This window comes from Zingiber officinale, chromosome 8A (genome assembly GCF_018446385.1).
Source record: "Zingiber officinale cultivar Zhangliang chromosome 8A, Zo_v1.1, whole genome shotgun sequence".
NCBI lineage: Eukaryota > Viridiplantae > Streptophyta > Magnoliopsida > Zingiberales > Zingiberaceae > Zingiber > Zingiber officinale.
Window position 1 is genome coordinate 130,309,375 of NC_056000.1, and position 16,574 is coordinate 130,325,948.

The 16,574-nt window shown below is 39.3% G+C and overlaps 2 protein-coding genes and 1 long non-coding RNA gene across 8 annotated transcripts; 1 reads left to right on the forward strand and 2 right to left on the reverse strand.

Moving 5' to 3' along the window:
- Positions 1-907: 907 nt before the first annotated feature.
- On the reverse strand, positions 908-2,625 carry LOC122010242. Of its 2 annotated transcripts, none has more exons than XR_006119817.1 (2): positions 1,860-2,625; positions 908-1,128 (listed from the first exon to the last, which is right to left on the reverse strand). It is a non-coding gene; the product is annotated as an uncharacterized LOC122010242 (long non-coding RNA). The 2 variants fall into 2 exon arrangements; XR_006119818.1 differs by having other exon boundaries at positions 1,222-2,625.
- Positions 2,626-4,607: 1,982 nt separating this feature from the next.
- Positions 4,608-8,888, reverse strand: LOC122010243 (fructose-bisphosphate aldolase 3, chloroplastic-like). Of its 5 annotated transcripts, XM_042566708.1 has the most exons (9): positions 8,646-8,887; positions 8,356-8,550; positions 7,419-7,688; positions 7,224-7,333; positions 7,032-7,122; positions 5,470-5,848; positions 5,260-5,355; positions 5,092-5,157; positions 4,608-4,998 (listed from the first exon to the last, which is right to left on the reverse strand). In XM_042566708.1, exons 2-6 carry the CDS (start codon positions 8,488-8,490, stop codon positions 5,654-5,656), a joined length of 801 nt encoding a protein of 266 aa, XP_042422642.1. In that variant the 5' UTR covers positions 8,491-8,550; positions 8,646-8,887; the 3' UTR covers positions 4,608-4,998; positions 5,092-5,157; positions 5,260-5,355; positions 5,470-5,653. The 5 variants fall into 5 exon arrangements, with proteins under 5 accessions (XP_042422642.1, XP_042422645.1, XP_042422643.1 ...); XM_042566711.1 differs by having other exon boundaries at positions 5,260-5,848; positions 8,356-8,492; positions 8,646-8,888; XM_042566709.1 differs by having other exon boundaries at positions 5,260-5,848; positions 8,356-8,532; positions 8,646-8,888.
- Positions 8,889-12,734: 3,846 nt separating this feature from the next.
- On the forward strand, positions 12,735-16,335 carry LOC122010244 (bifunctional isopimaradiene synthase, chloroplastic-like). Its single transcript, XM_042566712.1, has 11 exons — positions 12,735-13,054; positions 13,129-13,444; positions 13,524-13,707; positions 13,785-14,002; positions 14,074-14,194; positions 14,280-14,735; positions 14,825-14,923; positions 15,013-15,219; positions 15,308-15,446; positions 15,535-15,789; positions 15,872-16,335. The coding sequence occupies exons 1-11, from the start codon at positions 12,824-12,826 to the stop codon at positions 16,169-16,171; spliced, it is 2,526 nt and encodes an 841-aa protein (XP_042422646.1). The 5' UTR covers positions 12,735-12,823; the 3' UTR covers positions 16,172-16,335.
- The last annotated feature ends 239 nt before the right edge of the window (positions 16,336-16,574 follow it).

Here is a 16,574-nt window from a genome sequence, read left to right on the forward strand (position 1 = left end):
CACCTTCGCCGACCTCCATCTGACTTAGATTTTGGACTGGATTATCAGCGTTGACGGAGTGCGAGTGTCAGGCAGTGCGAGTGTTCTTCGTTGCTACGCAAAGTATACCTAAAATAATGATTTTTGAAATTAATATAATAAAACAGAGATAAAATTGGAACATAATTTTTTTTTAGTTTCCCTTACCCTTCTTTACACTCCAAACCGTGATGTAAGAAATTTTTTCGTTTCATGGATAAGGAAGGTTAAAGTTTATCCTTCCTTACCTTTCCTTTTTATAGCTCAATTCCTTCCAAACAGAGTTTCAAGTCTCCTTTCTCCTTCCCTACCCTTCTCTCTCCTTCCCTCACCTCGTCCCAAACAGTGCGTAAGGGATGCTGGACTTCTGAGCCACCTGTCGCAAGTGTTTCCCGATTTATCTTAGTAACCGATGGAAAACTTTCGTAAGACCAGATCGGTTACCCAAGCTCGATGTTACCTTATCTGGGTAATTATTTTTTAGATACCTAATATCAAATAAAATAGAAGAAAAAACAAATTAATGAGGGGATCCAATGGGTTAAGCATGTTCTTATTATTAAGTCTAGAAAACAAAAATCAAATTGTGTTATATAAATATTAGATGCATTTTTTAGTCTAATATAATTAACTCAATATTATCCAATGCACATAAACACTCAAAATAGATATTAGCTATAGGTGGAAAAATTACAAAGGATAGAGAGGTAGAATATCAGTACAAACTTTTATTGGAAGCTGTGAATAATGCTTACAACTCTGGCATTGAAGTGTCAACACAATCTTCTTTGTTGTTTTGTCCTGAAAAAAGAATTAGTCCTATTGCTTACAATTTTATACAGCTGAGCATTAAATACAACTATGAATTTGTTTCAATAAACTAAACTCAAAATAAAAAACTTCATTGTTGCTAACCACTAAAATTGGCCTATTATTTCGACCGCACCACACGATTATGAACTGATTAAAAATGGGAAAGACAATAACAACATGGATACATCAGTAAGAACTCAGAAACTAGAGAGATGTATAGGAAGCTTATGTCTTCTTCATCAAAGCCTTCTCGACATAACACTTCTTAGCAAACATCTTCCTCTTAATTCCCAGAACCTGTAAATAAATCGTAAACCTTTAAGACAGTTCCACACGCATGGAAAATCCTTGAGTTAGAAGTAAATACTAGAGTTAAAAAAAAAACCTCACCCTTTTGGCAAACGCAAACCGCTCATGGACCACCCGAGCTAATAAAATACTAGACAATTTAATAAAATTTATTTTATTAATTTGAATATTAGTGATGACATAACATTGCATATAATTAAATGAAGGAATAAATGATATTTGATATTTTCTTGATGCACCATATATTTTTCAATTTCTCTTAGCTTTCTTTTTCAAGTAATAAAACTCAAATAGAAAATAATGTCTCAAATATTTATATTTCAGTATTAATAGTAAAAAAATCTAGATAAACATCTCAAGAGGTATGTAACATTAGTCAAGCCATAAAGAATGGTTAGACAGAAATTGGATGAGATGAAATGATATTTTACTGCTAGAAACGGCTGGCTACATTTAATCTCATTCATGTTTGTCTGCAAACTATGATTTTAGCTTCTCTTGCTTGAGTTAAAAATTCTTCTACTTATTTTCTGACACTAAATATCATCAAACTAATATAGATCTGGTCATTGTTCCCCAAATCATATAACATATCACTCAAGGATAAAGTTAAAACATCTAAAAAAAATCCCATCAAGGTACAATTAGTAGAAAAACACTAGAAGAAGAAAAATCAAATATTAAAGAGTAAAGAGTAATAAGAAAGAAAATAATCTCACTTTTCATCAAACTTCTTGAGCTCCTCATCGATTTTCTTCCTCACTATTCTTCCATGGCTTTCAATGATTTGATAAGCTAAGAGAAGGGACTGCTTACTTGGATTTGAGCTTCATTCGATCTAGTTCCCTTGAAGCTAATCAAAGAAAGGGGAGGACGGGTACCTGAAAGCTAACGGAGGTGAGCATTACAACCATGTCGTGGTAGAGCATGGTGAGGCCCTCCCGAGCGACGAGGCTACGAAGGAGGTCGACGACCGAGAGGGATCATCGGGCAAGGGCGAAGGAATTCTAGGAAGTAGGAGTCGGCGGTGGCTGTTGTAGGCAGATACGGAGCGTGTCGAGTGGATAGTTGAAGGGGACCCCGACCATGTCATTGATGCCCCCCAAACTATTCGCCAAGAACTCCGTCCAGAACTCCATAATCTTCTACTCTCATGTACACCTCCCTCTTGCCCTAAAAAAAACATGCACGCCCAAAGGGGGAGCTGATCCTGAAACCTACCAAGGAGGCAGCTTGTGCTCAATTGCTTACTTGTACCCAAAGACGGGCAAGGAAGGAGACGAATGAGGAAGGGGGATGGAAACATTGGTTCTCCTCCTCCTGCGCTCGTGTTGGGATCGAGAAGTTGACGGAGACGAAGGTGGAGCTTAGGGTTGGTGGTTTCGGCGAGATCGCGAGTTAGGAGGTCAGATTGCTAGTTTAGGTTTCGGTGGGTGAGGGTTTTCTGTTTTCAGCGTGAGGCTTTGATGCGCGTGGGAGGATGTGTGGCGGAAAAATAATTGGGGAAGTGAAAAGTTTTAGTCAAATATCAATTGGTGGTTTAAAGACTAATAAAATTATTAATAGATAATGTTTTTTAAAAAATGTTGTTTTTGACCCACAAAAATCACTAATAGGCAATGATTTTTAAATAAGCGTTATCTATTAGTTAGAAAATTAATAGATAGATAACACTTTTTACTAAAAGCGTTGTTAAAAATAAAAGATAACACTTTAAAAAAACGTTGTCTTTTAAATGTTGTAAATCTAATTTTTCTTGTAGTGGCAGGTAGTCACAACCAAGCATGAGGATCTTAGCTACATTGAATTATGTGCGGCATAAATCAGAGAGCATATTAAGGCATCTATTATTTTAAAGTGTATTCATATGCGTAGCTCGGCTAATAAAGTAGCTCATAATTTCTTCTTCTCCAACCTCCTTTGTGCGGGTGAATTGTGTATTTTCTTCTTGGTTAGTTAAACTTGTAATGGATAATTCTTTACAATAAGATTATGAGTTTTTATCGTAAAAAAATGGTTATGATTATTAACATTTAGACGTAAACCTATCATCATCAAAGTTGGGTGATAAATTATCAGTTTGATATAAATTTTTAAAGTATATTGATCCGGTGGTAAGAATCAGGAGTCCATATAGAGAGGGGTCAACGACACGGGGGAGTCAAGATCCCGGCTGAGCGGGGGGAAGCCACCTAGCCGACCGACAGGAGTAAATCCCGGGCCGGCGTGTAGATAGCTCGACCTCGGGTCGAGCTTCCGATGCTCACAAGCTCCCTTATAGCGGAATCGTCGTGTCGAGCGGCTGATCCGCTCGGTCGAACCGCAGGTCAACCAGATCGCACTCCCGTCCGAGTATTTGACCGAGTGGCCTTCTCACCCGGTCCGATGCGCATGCGCACCCGAGCGCCCTGGAGGCCGAGCGGGCATCCCGTCCGACCCGGTAAGAGACAAAAGACTTAGAAGAGGACAAAAAGGGCAGCTAGTGATATCATTCTCGAGACACCTGCCGCTGACAATCAGCATGGTCGGCGGCCGGGCTGTACCGAGGATCGTACGGTGGAAGTTTCTACTGTCGTGATAGAGATATGCTCGGACAGTTGCGGTATGACGTCAGACACGCTTTTCTGACATAATCATTCTGAGGTATGCTTTGAGAAACGTTCACGCCTCGAGAAGTGTGCACGCGCCTCTCCGGGGTCATATATAAAGACCTCCGAATTTCGACGGAGGTATGTTTTTCTCCTCTACTGTAGCCACAGTCTCATTATTTTGCCTCTGTTTCAGCCCGCCGTTGCCTGACTTGAGCGTCGGAGGGTCGTCGCCGGGAACCCCTTCTCGGCCCGGCTTTGTTGCAGGTTCACCGGAGGTCCACGTCATTGCGGAGATCACCCGGAAGTGGCAGAGAGCGCCACGTCTCCAGCTTTCATCGACTCAGCGCACGGACAGGATCATATATAAATTAATTTGCAAGGCAAAGAAGCTATGAAAGAGACCTAATAAGATTATGTTAATTATTGTTGGTGGACGAATTTAATCGCGTGATGTAAGCACTAGAATGCACCGTACAGATTAGAACACTACAACAAAAATATTAATAGACACCGGTTAAAAACCGTTGTCATAGGCCCTTTAAAACCGCTGTAATTGGCAGTGTTGTTAAAAGTGGGGGCTTCGACAACGGTTTTAAACTGTTATCTTTGAATGAAAAGACAACAGTTTTACAACGGTTTTAAATCGTTGTCTTTGAATGAAAAGACAACGGTTTAAAACCGTTGTTGTTTAGAGCATTTTTACTGCAGTTACAACCATTTTTGGGCTACGACAACAGTTTTTAACCGTTGTCTTTGGGGTGATAGACAACAACAATAATTTTAAACCGTTGTCTTTTAAATTATTATCTTTTAATACCAATATATTATATTTCAATATAAATATATAATAAAAAATCATAATCACAAAAGAAAGAATATTCTCCACATCAATGTCATTCAAAATATTACTTATATAAGAATTACAATCACAAAAGAAGAAACATGTCTAATATTCAAATAAAATTTATCCCAATACAAATAAACAAATAAACTCTATTTATAACTAATGAACAACAGTCAAAATATTAGAAACTTGTGATGGTGGTTCATGCCATGTAGGATTGCAAGTAATTATTATCAACCCAAGCTCTATCACAATCTTCAACTTGTAGAATTTCATTGGACTCCTCTTTCTCACTTGTTGATTCTTCCATGTCAACCTTTTCCAACATTGTTGATCATCAATTCCATAATAAATCCAGTCTTCCCACACCAGCTCCATCAAAAAGTCCAATCTTTCCACTCCTTTGATAAGACATCAGGAGATCTCGACATATAAAAAATGCACATGAATATTATTTTCATTGGATTAAGAGTATCCAATACAGAAGCTGAAAAATACACATATGAAAATGCTCACCCTTGTTTTATCTCGTATAACAAAGAGTAGAGTGGTCTTACGAGGACTAAACAGTCTCAGCATCACCTGTCATGAGGTAAATGAAAGCAACTAAGAAAAACTCAAATTAAAAGTATATGTAAAAAGTTGTTGTAAGATGGGAATAAGATTAAGATAATGAAAGATAACCTAGAAGACTGTCTTTAAAAAAGGCTTGTTTGCCACTAGTTCTCAACTAATATCATGGCACCACCTATATCATAGAGGCAAATGCTCACCCTTGTTCTAGACAAAGGTAGCGACAAAATCATTGGTCAAAGCAATATATGATATGAACATTCAGGTCTAACACAAGCCATGTGAAAATTATAGAACCTTGCAAAAAAATAAGACAAAAACCTGAAGGAGAATCAGAAGTAACTAAGTGATTAAGTAATTGCCTTGAAAGAACGCTGAGATACAGGATGAGCACAGGTTCTAGATCAAAGATAGATGCACCGATGGCAATTATTAGGTGTCCTTGGGGACGTCGAGCAATCCGGTTTCTAGATTCTTGAATGAACTTAGACACTTGAAGCCGTTGTTACTGGTTTTGTGTTCTGTGCGTCATGCAAAGCATCCTGTAAACTCTTTGCGGCACTATCGTAGTGCATAAACCCCATGAACCAAAATTCATGGTTATCGACCGACACAACATGGATATACTTTTCTCCAGGTTTCTTTTTAATTTGCTTGTTGATGAATTAGCATATTTGAGCTGATGTAGAGGAATAGCAACCTGCTCAGGATCCAGGAAGCAAATTTGTAAATATCATGTTAGGATAGGACATTCAATTCAAAATAGCAAACTACAAAGAGCTACAAAAAGAAACTAAAATGTAGTCGCTGTAGAAACAAGTGTAGTTCAAAAAGAAAATAATTAAACAAGTTATACGAGTTTTGCCTATTGGTAAGTGTAATAACTGGATCTTATTGGAATCTTTTATTAATGAAAATCATGTGGAATTAGTAAACTGTGTTCATGAGTTGTCTATGAATACTTAAATTACACATCAAGGGATAGAATTATTGATAAATTTTATAAACACATTGAATATGCCCACAAAGTTTACTACATAACAATTGACAGATATGGAACTATATGATCTGACCGCATACCACCTATATACAATATCTGAACCTTGTTGTGAAAGGTCATATCAGAAGTAATGTAGGCTAAGCTTTTGCATCTTGTCATCAAATTGATCCCTAGAGATTAAATTAGAATAAACAGATAGATTAGATTGGTATGACAACCAGTTAAAAAATAACACCATATGAGACTACATAGCCATATTTGGGATACGTGATGCAAAATATTTCATATGCATGTAGACACATATGACCACTTCGAATTTATTCTACATTATTCTTTTAGAATTCATTGATCATTATGTTGACGATTTTCTTCAGATATATTATATAGAGATGTATATGAGATGTCTAGTTTAAAGTTTTTTATATATAATAACCAATTTTAACTTCAGAGTATAAGAAGTGTTACTAACTTTTGTAATCATCATCCATCTTAGAGGAGTACCATATAAAAATGTAACTCCTACTACTTATAAAAGGTAGACCATAGAATCGACTAAGTGACATTAATTGTGAAAGGCACATAGAAGAGCATGGTATGTTAGCTTATGCAAAGGAAACTTCATGCTTGACTTAATGCACTTTCTTCTTTACAATTATATGATTATACATATTAAGGATCTACTGCAAAGGGTAACATTCCTACAATACTTTTGTTAAATTTTCAAAAAAAAAAAACAAAAAGTAAAGGAAAAAACCTAAAATTTCAACAAACTGGCAACCATAATCAATTAGTTGTTTTTGGCATGTGAGGCTGAAATTTTCCATGCATGGTGTGATATCTGAAGAATTTAGTCATGCATACTAGCAAAGGTTGTCTCATTTACCTGGGCAATAGCAGCATAACGAGCAAGTCCCCATGCAGCCTCCCTAATAACCAGAGTAGAAGGTCCAGAAGGAATGCTAACAGCTGTTCTCCTGCAATTTTTTCTCAAGTAATTAGAAGATACATATCGATATAATTGGATCAAGTACAATACGACAAAGCTAGTAAATAGGACGTAAAAAACTATACAAACCATTTAGCAAAACGTGCACCTTGTTTGTAATACTCAGCACATCTTGAGGCCAATCCATCCAATCCTTGGCACCAAGATTCATTGTTTGATCCAGGTAATGGGACCAAACCCTTGACAATGGAACAAAGAAAAACAAACTTCAACATTTCATATGAGTAAAATAGAAATTGTCATAACTTTGAAGATAATAATTACCTTATCAACCTTAATACCGGGCATAATTTTCTCATGGTGTAAGCAGTCCACGAACTTCTTTCCATCTGTGGTCGATTGGTATAGTGTTTCCTCATAAAGAATAGCCCCAGATATATATGCACCTAGACCCGAGGTGGTCAACAAAAGCTGTCTATAAGCTTGGCGGTTTTGTTCTGTATTCTCCAGACCAATTGAAGCAAGCCTCTTTCCACATGTAGCATTTGATTCATCGACAGCAAGAATTCCATGCCCAGGTGAAGCAATAGATTTCTAGAATAGTAATGAGCAAGCAATTGGCTAAGCAAAGAAAAAAAAAACAGACCAACACTGACAATGTTTACCAAGCAACAAAACAAAATTTATAGAAAAGCAAAAACCAAAAACAGTGTACAAAATCCTAAGACAAATCTGCTTATTTTGTTTCAAAATAAAAGTGACGAATCATTCACCAATCTACATTGCTTGTTAATCATCTTCTCTTTCTTTCTTATAGAGATGAATTTACACTACTTTACAAATGATTATCCTTCTATAGTTTCTCAAAAATTGTCATATGGCTGTGCGACAAAAAAATAATAACGAACAAAAATATTGGTGTGGCCATATTTGGAACACTGTCAAGAAACTAGAGGTCGTAACATGATACAACCTATCCAATATATCATCCAACTGTATATCAACAAATATTAATCAAAGTGAAAAACTAGATGCTTGAAAGATCTAAAAGTGAAAAAACTATGAAAAATTGATAAATATTAATCAAAGGACTACATAATGGAGAGAAAGAATAGCAACATCTAATAGTTATCACTACTGATTTAGGATTCAAGAGAAATAAATAAAACCAAGATTTTTTTAGCAATATTCATCAAAAGAAACTTTTTTCCCCTCATTTCCGAAACAAGATCAACATTTAGTAAAGGAAAATCCGAATTACCTCAACACCGTACTTTATGGAGATGCCTGCAAGTGTGTCCAACTTGGATACATGATGCTCGATGTACTTCAACGCACAAGGAGACGAGGGAGGAGCAAAGATATCATATTTTCTCTCATGGGAAAGAGATCCCATCGCTATAGGATGAATGCGACAAAAAAAAATGGAGGAGAAAACCTAGAATGACATCAGTTTCTTCGATCGGCGACGCAAGGAGGTGGAAGAAGACGAACAAATCAAAATAAAAGAAGGAATTGGTAATGCAAACAAACCGAGAAATGGAAAGTAACCTAGATCAGTAGATCTGGAACTCCAGATCACGTCCTAGCCTCCGTCGTGCACGCTCCCATGATCCGGACCCTCACTGTCGCCCTGTGATCGCTCTTCCCGGCTGTTGCTGCTCCTATGCAGCTCCAGTGAGCGAGAGATTGTGAGAAAAGAGGGACCAAAATGCTTAGGGATCGAGAAGGTAAGGGGGGAATGTGGCAGCAAAAAATTTTTGGGGAGAGGGAAAGAAAAAATGTGGTGGTAAAAAATGACGAAAGGGGAAAAACGACGAAGGAAAAAACACCGGTATTCAACATCACTTAATAGACAACGGTTTTCAAAAACCGTTATCGTTATCCCAGAAAAACGCACATAGACAACAGTTTTCAAAAATTATTATCGTAGTCTTTAAAAATCATTGTCGTAACCCTAAAAAAACATAAATAGACAACAGTTTTTAAAAGTCGTTGTCGTAGGTAAAAAAAAACTACTAAAAGACAACGATTTTTGTTAAAACAATTGTTAAAAGGCAAAATAATAATGATTATTGTTGAATGAGGATTTTGTTGTAGTGAAAAATGAACCACGACTAGTGATTAAACATTTCTCAATTTTTATTTTTTTTAAATCTTTACCCATTCAAAACAAAGAAGCTAAGAAACACGAGACCATAACACCAGAACTATCGTTGGACTTTTTATCGTCAACGACATATGTATTTGTTTTGGAAAAAAAAAAGAGAAAATATAATACGTTTTTCTAGTCAACGCAAAAATCCAGTCGCCAGAATCGTTGACGGACGTTGCAGCATGGAAAGCTCCTAAGCGCCGGCAGAGGTTGTTTGGCAGCGCGCGCGGTGTCGCACGTGCTCCGCCATCTCGTCTTATTGACGCATCACTTCTGCCAATAGTCCAGAGAAAAAAAATAATAAATTGCCCCTAGAATAATAGATTAATGAGTAAACGGTAATTTTTTCTTAATTGAGTTAGTAATATTGATAACGTCAATTGATTGCGTGGGATCAAATTTATGAAATTAGTCAACCTAAGTTATAAGCTAATACCTAATATTAATTATGATATATTTATAAAAAAAATTAAATGGAGACCTAACTAATCCTCTGTTTGAATAGGATGAGTGAAGATTTATTAATGAAAGAAAAGAGAGGGGAAGAGAGAAGTATTTATAATTTTTTTATTTGAAAGGGAAAGAAGGTTCATTAACCTATTACGTGTTATTTTATTTGGAAAACAAAGGAGGATAATAAAAATTAAATATATAAAATTATAAAATTATTCTTACTTTTGTTAAAGACGTAAGTGTTCAATAATCTAATGTATATATTTATTAGTTAAGACTTACTTATTTAAATAATTGTAGTTCATTTGTTAAAGTCGACATCGTCGTTGGCATTGAAGTATGTGTCAGCGTTGAAGTTGGTATTGGCATCAAAGTCAGCGTTGGTATCGAAATTAGTGTCAACATCAAAGTCGGTATTGACATCAAAGTCGGTGTTAGCATCGAAGTAGAAGTCGGCATCAGCGTTGGTGTCAAAGTCAGTGTCGGCATCAAAGTCCACGTCGGCGTCGAAGTCGGCATCGGCGTCGAAGTTAGCGTCGGCGTCGAAGTTGACGTCGACGTCGAGTCGGCATTGGCATCGAAGTCTATGTTGATGGAGTGCGAGTGTCAAGCGGTGTGAGTGTTTTTCATAGCGACACAAAAAATACCTGAAATAATAATTTTTAGAATTAATATAATAAAATAGCGATAAAAATTAGAAGATAAATTATTTTAGTTCCCCTTACCCTTCTTTACACCCCAAATTGGAATATAAGAAATCCTTTTGTTTCATGGGTAAGGAAGGTTAAAACTTACCCTTTCTACTTTGCCTTTCTATAGCTCAATTCTTTCCAAACAGGATTTCAAATCTCCCTTCTCCTTCTCTACCATTCTCTCTCCTTCCCTCACCTTGTCCCAAACAATGCGTAAAGATGCTTGACTTTTGGGTTACTTGTCGTAAATGTTTCCTGATTTATCCTAGTGACTGGTGAAAAATTTTTCTATGACCAGATCGGTCACTCATGATCGACGTTACCTAACCTGATTAATCTTTTTTTAGATACCTAATATCAAATACAATAGAAGAAAAATCAAATTAATGAGGGGATCAAGGGGTTAAGCATGTTCTTATTATTATTATTATTATTATTATTATTATTATTATTATTATTAATAATAAGTCTATAAAAGAAAAATTTATATAAATGCCTTGATGCATTTTTATTTTAATATAATTAACTCAATATTATCCATTGCATATAAACACTCAAATAAGATATATGAGTCCCCGGGATTATGGTGTCACGATAGGACATCCAAATTATCTCCCAAGCATCCGCGGTTCAAATCCCAGCTACGACGTATTTGTAAAAAATTTTCCTCCAAATGGGGAGTGTAATCAAAGGATGCTATGTAGGTGCAGCGGAGGCCGGCAAGAGGGGAGTGAATTGCTGAAAACAAAAATTAAAACTACCCTCCTCGGATTTCAACTCAGAAATAAATGCAGTAGTAAAATAATAGAGAAAAAATAAAAGCAGAAACAGAATTTTAATCTGGTTACAACCAAAAGGGTTGTTAATCCAGGGCAGTTAAAAGCGCACTAAGAAAATTCTCCTTTGCTGAAGGCGGAGAAGCCTTTTACACTCTAATGGCTCAGAACTACTGCTAGGAAATGCTTACAGAGTTGAATGTAGAAGTTGTTCTGTATTCCTAGCTCCAGGGGCCTTTAAATAGCCTCTGGAAATCTGATCTCGAGGGTCCAAGGCACCTACAATAGGGGTCCAAGGCGCCTTCAAGAGGTGAGTGGATAAAACTTTATCCATGGCTTGAAACGGTCACTTTGACCTGTTGAAGCCGCCTTCAACAAGGTTGAAGGCGCCTTCAAGCTGGAGGCGCCTCCAAGCTGGCAGCTCCAAATCCAGCTTGGTTTCTTCAGCTTCCGATGCTCCGTTCTTTTGGGTGATTGCGGCCAACCGGAATAGGGCTCACCTGAACCTAATTCCTGGCCTTCTCCTCGAGCAGCCTTTCGTCCCGGCTTAACGTCGCTCGAACGCCGCGCACGCTTTTCACGCCCGCCGGAGTACTCTTCCGCAGCTCTCTCGTCCTTCGGACGCATCGAGCCCGTCGGCTCCCTTCCCGTGCCGTCCTTCTCGCTAGCTACATCTTCCGCTCGACTTCCTGTGCTCCTAAGCTCCTGCACACTCAGACATAGGGATCAAACACAGCAGGACCTAACCAACTTGGTTGATCACATCAAAACTACCACGGGGTCCAACATGCTGCGCTTCTGGGACCAGACCGATGGGAAACTTTCGTGATACTGGACTGATCACCTAGAAATAGTCAATGAGATTAACTGGGATTATCAATCAAATAAGATATAGTAGATTTTTCATTAATTTAATCACAGTATACTTTGTCATTTGGTTATTTAAATAATTTGTGAAAATATATCTAGAAAATATAAAATGTGAAATACTTTTAATAGGAAATATTTTTAATGTGTTTAGAAGAATTAATTGCTTAATTATTTATATTAAATAGATACATAATTATGTAAAATGTCGTGAATGAGTGACTAAAGTTGTAGAAGGACAATTATATTAAATAGCAATCAGTTCATAAAATTGATAACTTATAGGAGATTCCTCCACCATCATTAGGTGAGTAATTTTTCTCTCGAGTGCTTTAAAACATCTTCTTTTTGAGTACGAACCATCTTAATTAGTCAAAAATTAGTTTGACAACCAGTGTTTAAATTCAAAATTAGTCATCAATTCTTCTAATCATAGGAAATCATTATTTTGACCTTTTCTCGTCCATAATATTGTGTATTTGTTTTGAAAAAAGAGATAGAGAGAGAGAGAGCCTACATCGTTGACCGACGTTGCAGCATGGAAATTACCTCGTCAACGCCGGCACTCTACGGTTGTTTGGCACGGCGGTGAGTCGCACGTGCTCCGCCATCGCCCCTTGTTGACGCATTCACTTCTTCCAGTAGTCCAAGTCCAACGCCGCCACGCTGCTCTCTTCAGTTATAAAGAAGCTTGCTCGATCATGTCATCGCAGCCAGTGAAAGCCAAAGACGACCTCAAGTAGTTGATCTTACTATACGAGGCAGAACAGAGAGAGATCAGAGATAATGGAAGGCCTTTGCCAGCTCCCTTCCGCTTCGAGGAGCCTGATAAGCTCTCGCAGGAGCTCGGCCGCTGTGAGGATCAGCAATGGCGGCGCAAGCTTCGGCCAGGGGAGCCAAACGCTTGCCATTCAATCGCAGAGCAAGAGGCGTGCCAGGAATATCTCTCTCAGAGCAACGCAATCTCCCCAAATCGAGCTGCTGAAAAAGGGTTCCGATCGGCTGCCGGCCATTCCGGTACTGCTCCGTGATCTGAAATCGGACTGCGTTTTTCTTCTTACGGTTAGATAATTGTATAAACTTAATTTCAGGCGGAGAAGGATGAGGCGAAGAACGAGAGGTGGGAGACTCTGGTGAAGGAAATCAAACAGATCTTCCGGTTGATGGACGACGGAGAGACGAACGCCTCGGCTTACGACACCGCGTGGGTGGCGAGGATTCCGTCGACAGAGGACTCTAGCAAGCCCCACTTCCCGCAGACTATCGATTGGATTCTCAAGAACCAGTTGGAAGACGGCTCCTGGGGCGAGCCCACGTACTACCTCGTCTTCGATCGATTGGTCTGCACTCTGGCGTGCGTTCTTGCACTGAAAACTTGGAATATAGCAGAAGACCAAATCGAGAAAGGTACTGATCATACTGATCGATCGACCATGATATTGATTAATTAATTACTTTAAATTGATCATGCGACTTCATCTTGCAGGTCTAAATTACCTGAAGAACCATGTGGATGAAATAGAGACGGCGAGCGAGAGCCTGATAACAAGCGGGTTCGAGATTGCGTTCCCTTCCATGTTGAACGAAGCCAAGAATATGGGGATTGATCTTCCTTATGATCGTCCGTCCATTCAAAAAATCATCAAATTTAGGGAAAAGAAGATGAGCAGGTAGGTAATCGATTGATCATAGTAACGATCTATAACCGCCGTCAATTGAATCCTCACAAACTGCGACTCTGTGGCAGAATCCCAGTGAAAGTGATGCATTCAGTGCACACGACGCTGTTATACACGCTAGAAGCCTTGCAGGAGGTCGTGCAATGGGACGAGATTCTCAAGCTTCAATCCGCAGACGGGAGCTTCCTCAGCTCTGCTTCTTCCACCGCCGCTGTCTACATGAACACCGGCGACAAGAAATGCCTTGAGTTCTTGCAATCTGTACTAAACAGATTTGGAGATAACTGTAAGTTAATATATTCTTCGACTGCTTAATAATTACTTTTAAATTGATTCATTCAACGTGGTGAATCGCAGTGCCCTGCCAGTACCCGATCGACCTCTTCGAGCGCATCTGGGCTATCGATACGATCGCAAGGCTTGGAATCGACCATCTCTTCAAGAAGGAGATCATCGACACTCTTGATTATGTTTACAAGTATGCACGATCAGTACGCGAGCATTTCATCTCAGATTAAAACGAGACTAGCTATTAAAAATTCGTGTTAATTTAATTTGAACAGATATTCTGGGAAACAAGGCGTTTCTTGGGGCAGAGACAACACAGTTCCTGACGTTGACGATACGTGCATGGCTCTCCGTTTGATGAGGCTGTATGGTTACCCTGTCTCCTCAGATATGATCGAGTTCTTCAGAGACGACGATGGCAATTTCATATGCTTCCCCGGCCAAACGCACCGTGGAGTCTCGGACATGTTCAACTTGTATCGCTTCTCCCAAGTCGCCTTCCCCGGCGAGAAGGTACTGAAAGAAGCCAATGCCTTTGTGGAGTCCTACTTGAAGGACTGCGTGAAGAACAACAAAGTGGACGACAAGTGGTCCTGCAAGAAGGCACTGGGCAAGGAGGTTGCTCGTGGCTTGGAATACCCATGGAGGAGGAGCTTCCCCAGGCTCGATGCCAGGGAATACCTTGACCACTACGGAGACAACGATGTCTGGCTCGCCAAGACCATTTACTTGTGAGTGATTGATTGTTCATTCTTCCATCTTCATTGATTGATTACTCTGAGAATTTAGCTGATCATTCTTATTGTGCCTTCAATTTTAGGATATACAACGTGACGAATCCAAAATACCTAGAACTCGCGAAGTTGGAGTTCAACAGGCTGCAAGCAATATACGAAAAGGAGATCGGCTCCGTTGTAGAGTATGTCGAGCTTGCTTCCTCACTGTTGTCAATTTTGGGGGGTTTGAAGTAGTTAAAACCCTAATTAATGTCGTATATGATCTTAACAGATGGTGGAATAGCTGTGGACTGGAAGCCACCTCTCTGTCTCCGGAGCAGCTTCACTTTGCCATTGCTTCTACTCTGCCTGAGCCGGAGTTTGCAAGGAGCAGAATTGCCTACACCAAATCGAACTCCATCGAAAACGTTCTCGTAGATCTGTTTTACAAACATGAATCCACTGAGGACTTGAAGAATCTGTGCCGAGCAGTCGAAGAGTGAGTATTTAATTTGATTTGGAATGCAATGCAATGGAATGGAATGGAATGGAATCGCTGAGTGATCGAGCTTGTAATTTGTTTGCAGGTGGAATCCCTCGCTGGCTCTTTCACTTCCATCTCAGTTGAAAACAACATTCAATGTTTTGTACGAGACTCTGAATGAATTAGCAGGGGAAGCCAGTAAAGTCCAAGGGAAGGATGTGTTCCCCTACTTCCATGAACTCGTAAGTACTGAGTACAGTTGGAAGAAATTAAATTTACAGACTTCGATTCGATTCGAGTAAAATAACTGAAATAAACTGATGAAAACAGAGGAAGAAGCAAATGGAGATGTACATGAAACTCAGGGAGAGTAAATTGGGAGGACAAAGCGGGGAGTACTCATTGAAGGACTACATCGAGCATGGTAAAACCGAACTGGGCGTGGCCGTCAGATTGCTACCTTCCGTGTTTCTGATGGGAGAGCGTCTCAGGGATCTGGATCTGCTTTGCTTGAACGAGAAATCCAGGATCCAGGAGAAGCTCTCGGTGTTCTTGAGACTCTACGTCGATCTCCAAATGCACAAGGTACGTACTATCGATCGATCGATCGACTTTGAATATAATTGAATTTTTCTGAATGGATCATGATTCGCGTCGCTGCTTGCAGAACTCGCTGGCGCAGGGTGGGATGAACGCGGTGGCGGTGAGCATGGAGGAGGGGAAGCGGAGGGAGGAGGAAGCGTTGGGCGACGTGGAGGCGCAGATGGAGGAGGCGTTCGACGAGTTGGTGCACGAGAGCCTGAAGCCGAGCTTGGTGCCTCGCAGTTGCCGGAGACTGATGTTCGAGCACGCTCGGATCACGCAGTTCTTCCTGCACGACGACTTCACTTCGCCGGCGCACCGGCGGAAGATTGCGGACGCCATCGAGCGGTTCCGCACGCCCGTTCCGATCGACAGAACGGAGTGAAACGGAGAAATAATTTTAATTTAATTTATTTAATTTATTTTGTTTTTTTTTAAAAAAAATATAGAAATAAGATAAATGGGCCATGAGATGAGCCCAGTTTCAAATCGAACGTATCATAAAACACGTGTATCAGATCATAATATAATATTGCGAATCTTTCTTTATTTAGAATGAGTGGATGAATTAGCTAATTAATACATTCTTAAAGTCTTAATGACCATGTTAATTAATACATTCTTAGAGGTACGAGTTATTCACTATTTGTGCCTACATTACTATTGCTCCGCATTTCTTCTACACTTCCGGCGACTGATTTGAACGTCAGAGGGCCAACGCCGGGACCCCTTCCGTGGCAATGACGTTACTTGTTTTGCAGAACGGGGCGAGATCTACATCCGATCAA

What these genes read in the sequence shown, in the direction of transcription:
- LOC122010244 (XM_042566712.1), top strand. Translation starts at nt 12,824, where the DNA reads ATGGAAGGCCTTTGCCAGCTCCCTTCCGCTTCGAGGAGCCTGATAAGC. An exon ending in ACTCTTGATTATGTTTACAA is followed by an intron (nt 14,195 to 14,279) that starts GTATGCACGATC and finishes TAATTTGAACAG; the next exon opens with ATATTCTGGGAAACAAGGCG. An exon ending in TCGATCTCCAAATGCACAAG is followed by an intron (nt 15,790 to 15,871) that starts GTACGTACTATC and finishes CGCTGCTTGCAG; the next exon opens with AACTCGCTGGCGCAGGGTGG.
- LOC122010243 (XM_042566711.1), bottom strand. Translation starts at nt 8,490, where the DNA reads ATGGGATCTCTTTCCCATGAGAGAAAATATGATATCTTTGCTCCTCCC. An exon ending in GGTGCACGTTTTGCTAAATG is followed by an intron (nt 7,123 to 7,223) that starts GTTTGTATAGTT and finishes AAAAAATTGCAG; the next exon opens with GAGAACAGCTGTTAGCATTC. An exon ending in GTTATGCTGCTATTGCCCAG is followed by an intron (nt 5,849 to 7,031) that starts GTAAATGAGACA and finishes GATCCTGAGCAG; the next exon opens with GTTGCTATTCCTCTACATCA.